Source organism: Dendropsophus ebraccatus, chromosome 1 (genome assembly GCF_027789765.1).
Source record: "Dendropsophus ebraccatus isolate aDenEbr1 chromosome 1, aDenEbr1.pat, whole genome shotgun sequence".
NCBI classification, from domain to species: domain Eukaryota; kingdom Metazoa; phylum Chordata; class Amphibia; order Anura; family Hylidae; genus Dendropsophus; species Dendropsophus ebraccatus.
Window position 1 is genome coordinate 181,140,663 of NC_091454.1, and position 4,232 is coordinate 181,144,894.

At 34.8% G+C, this 4,232-nt stretch overlaps 1 protein-coding gene across 1 annotated transcript in view; it reads left to right on the plus strand.

Moving 5' to 3' along the window:
* Positions 1 to 654: 654 nt before the first annotated feature.
* ALDH1A3 (aldehyde dehydrogenase 1 family member A3) overlaps positions 655 to 4,232 on the plus strand; it is a 24,561-nt gene continuing 20,983 nt past the window's right edge. Inside the window, exon 1 of the mRNA XM_069985327.1 lies at positions 655 to 830. Coding sequence (XP_069841428.1) covers positions 735 to 830 — 96 coding nt within the window. The 5' untranslated portion in view covers positions 655 to 734. The remainder of the gene's footprint in view (positions 831 to 4,232) is intronic.

A 4,232-nucleotide genomic window follows, 5' to 3' on the forward strand; every position in this document is an offset into this window, starting at 1 on the left:
CGTTCCATCTAAACACTGATTGTTATAAATAAAAAATTGTTACTTCGAAATCGTTAATCGTACGATCGGGACAATAATCGCCTCGTGTAAACGTAGCATTACTCTCTGATCTGGTTCATAAAAGGAAAACCCAAGCAGAGGATGGATTCTGTGGTATTCATGCACTATAATAGGATGTGAACACTACTGAATGTAAAACAGATTTGTTTCTTTTTCACATTGTTCTTTTATTGAGTGTGAAAAACTGCACAAGAATGGGATGAGAACAATGTTGTAATTATTATTGTTATTATTGTATTTTAAATAAATATTTACACAAATAAATGAATAAATAAAAGTTGAATTGAGGTAACTCTGCTCAGTGTTATAGGAGTCTCATACAGTCATGGGTATGCTATATACCTGATCATGGGGATAGAACAGAAGATGCTGGCAGCCTAGCCCTGTTGTGAGTGAGCACAGCAGCACATGTTCCATGCAGGCAGCCCAGAGCCAGTGTGTACAGTCCTGTCCCTGGGACCTCTATCACTATAAGATTAGGAAGTTGTGAGGGGCTGGTGGGGGTGTGGAGGGGCAGCCCCTCCATCCAATCACATCCCTGTCCTCCTCCCATATCAGGATTCCTCTGAACTTGTCTTATTAAAGGGAGAGGAGCTCCCCTACAGTCCACAGAGCAGGAGACTCAGCAACACCAGCATTTGGGGTAGTAAGGAAGCAACAAAGCCTGCCCCATCATGACAACCAATGGCACTATAGAAAATGGACTGTCTGACAAAAAGCTCCATGTGCTGCCCAGACCCATCCCCAACCTGGAAGTCCTGCACACACAGGTAACACATGCATGATGTATGGCCATCACTAGCCATGCTGATAGAGATGATAAGTATAGTAGATGTATTGATTTCTGAGGGATGTGTAGATCTGTGTTATCTATGTGTTATAATGTATGTACTGCATGAGCACAGCTAATTGTAACCTGGTCTGCTGTAAGGTGTGTCTTATAGTAGACTGCAGATAGATAGATAGGAGATAGATACAAGATAGATGATTAATAGATAGATATAGATAGATAGATAGGAGATAGATAGAATTAGGATGGATAGATAGATAGATAGATAGATAGATAGATAGATAGATAGATAGATAGGAGATAGGTAGATAGATAGATACAAGATAGATGATTAATAGATAGAAGATAGATATAGATAGATAGATAGATAGATAGATAGATAGATGATAGATAATAGATAGATAGATAGATAGATAGATAGATAGATAGGAGATAGATAGGAGATAGATAGATAGGAGATAGATAGGAGATAGATAGATAGGAGATAGATAGGAGATAGATAGATAGATAGATAGATAGATAATAGATAGATAGATAGGAGATAGATAGATAGATAGATAGATAGATAGATAGATAGATAATAGATAGATAGATAGGAGATAGATAGGTAGATAGATACAAGATAGATGATTAATAGATAGAAGATAGATATAGATAGATAGATAGGAGATAGATAGATAGATAGGAGATAGATAGATAGATACAAGATAGATGATTAATAGATAGAAGATAGATATAGATAGATAGATAGATAGATAGATAGATAGATAGATGATAGATAGATAGATAGATAGGTAGATAGATAGATAGATACAAGATAGATGATTAATAGATAGAAGATAGATATAGATAGATAATAAATGGATAAATAGATAGATAGATAGATAGATAGATGACGACAGATAGATAGATAGATAGATAGATAGATAGATAGGAGATAGATAGATAGATAGATAGATAGATAGGAGATAGATAGATAGATAGATAGATAGATAGATAGATAGATAGATAGATATGATACTTTATTGCTCAGGTTGCCATATCAGTTTTCCTTATATTGGTGACAGGTGTATTCACAACAGATTAATCTACAGCAGTATAAAAAACAAATCCATAGTCCATATCACATGCACAGGTTTTATATAATAATAATAGAATATAATGTACAGTATCCTGTACTTCATCTCTGTATTCTTGTAACTCCCCAGTAGCTCAGATATATGCCAATTGTACTAAAAAATAAAGCTCAGCTCCATGCACTAACAAACTCAGCCCTGCTACATCTGTAGAATAATATACCTTACAATATAATAAAAGCATTGCCTTATACACTAGTATCTGCACTCCATGACTATAAATTTAAAGAATGAAAAAGATTTCTCTTTACCATCTACACCACAAGAGTTTCATTGGATTGAAGTAAATATTCTGTACCTGCTCAGGTATCCATGTCAGTGTATGCAGTCTGGCTAACATGAAAAATAACATTTTTATGATTCAAAGAACTTTGAATACTTGGGACCAGTGTGATGCCTGACATCTAGGAATTATGGAAAGAATCCAGCTTGTGTTTCTATGTGCACCGGAAAATTTTCAGTATATGCAATTTCATTACTATTGATATATTTGTGAACACAATGCACATGCTTGTGTGTCTGTTTTTAATATGTGTTACATAAGTGTGATATATATATATATATATATATATATGTATATATATATATATATATATATATATATATATATATACAGTGGTGCCTTGGATTAGGAGCATAATATGTTCCGAGACTGTGTTTGTAACCCAAATCCACTCTTAAACCAAAGTAAATTTTCCCCATAAGAAATCACTGATATGCAGACAATTGGTTTCACATCCCAAAATAATGATTTTTTTATTCTGAATAACATGTAAACCCGATGAAACAAACATTTAGAAACAGCTGAATTTGTCATATTATAAATTAGTGTACAGTATAGCAATCTGCATTTGGCGTATAATGTATAGTAAGGGCATAAAATTGGAAAAAAAAACAGTGCTTTCTGTCCGGGGAGAGAGGGGTTACAGGTATGGATAGATTACCTCCACAGTCCTGTCCCCTGATGTGAGCCCCAGCCTGAAGTGGATCTGCTATGATTTGGAAGGTGAGGGAGACTTCCTAGGTCAGAGTACAGGACTGTAGACCCCGCTATGCAGACCATGCCCCTCCTCCACTCCCACCCAGTACAGGGAGCTCTTAAACCAAAGCAATGCTCTTAAACCGAGTCACAATTTTGAAAAACTGTGAGCTTCTTGCAAAACCCTCTCAATTCAAGTTACTCTTAAACCAAGGTACCACTGTGTGTATATATATATATATATATATATATATATATATATATATATATATATATAAAACTTTACAGTATACTCCCAGATATGGAGTATAATATATTGTATTATTATATAACATCAGTTCAGATTAGGTGTTATGTATCTAATTCAGATATGGGGCAAATAGTTTACAGTTGTTGAAACTGATAATAGTAGGACTACCCCTATAGGCTATGTACATACAGTATTTCTGTGAGTGACAGGGCAACAATTTTATTGGAAAGATTTGCCCAGTTTCCATGCTTTCAACCCACTCCTGGTTTTGGTTGAAAAAAGACTGACCAAAATACTGTGTGAACATAACTATAAGCTGTATATAGTGCTTTTAGTGTGTTGTGACTATGTAACTAACACGTTACTGAATAGTGCTATATATCTGTGTATATGAGGAAGCATATGTTAAATTGTATCTTTATCTTATACAGATGACTATATATTGTAAAAGTCCCCTTTGTGAGAACACGTCAGGGAGGGTGGGAGCAGATTTCAGTGTATACAACTAGGAATATACCTATGGAAAGTAAATAACACCTGTAAAGTGTAGGTTCACTATTTAATTATTTTCATCAGAATAACTCTCATATGTGTGATCAGTGTCATAAACTTCAAATTCTCTGACAGCTGATAGATGTAAATCTATGGCAACCTGTGTCATATACAGACTGTAACAAACAACAGCCCATGTCATTTAAGGTTATCATACAGCAACCTTGGAAATGTAGATATAACCACCAAAGTAATGTGTTAGTTTAGGAATAGTAGTGGTGGTGGCCTTGTACTCTGTGCTGTGCAGACACCAGTTACATTGCTGTTAAGAATTTCATAGTCCTAGTATTACCAAAGTGGAATCATTTTATAAAGGTTGGAGAAACAAGCAGCCCCAGATAACTTTATTAGCACTTACAGTATATTCATTCCTATGCCTTTTTCTATTCCCAAGAGACTTGTAACTATCAATGTTAATATTGTACTTGCACTCATACTACATTTTTGTAGGGGTAGGTGGCATTA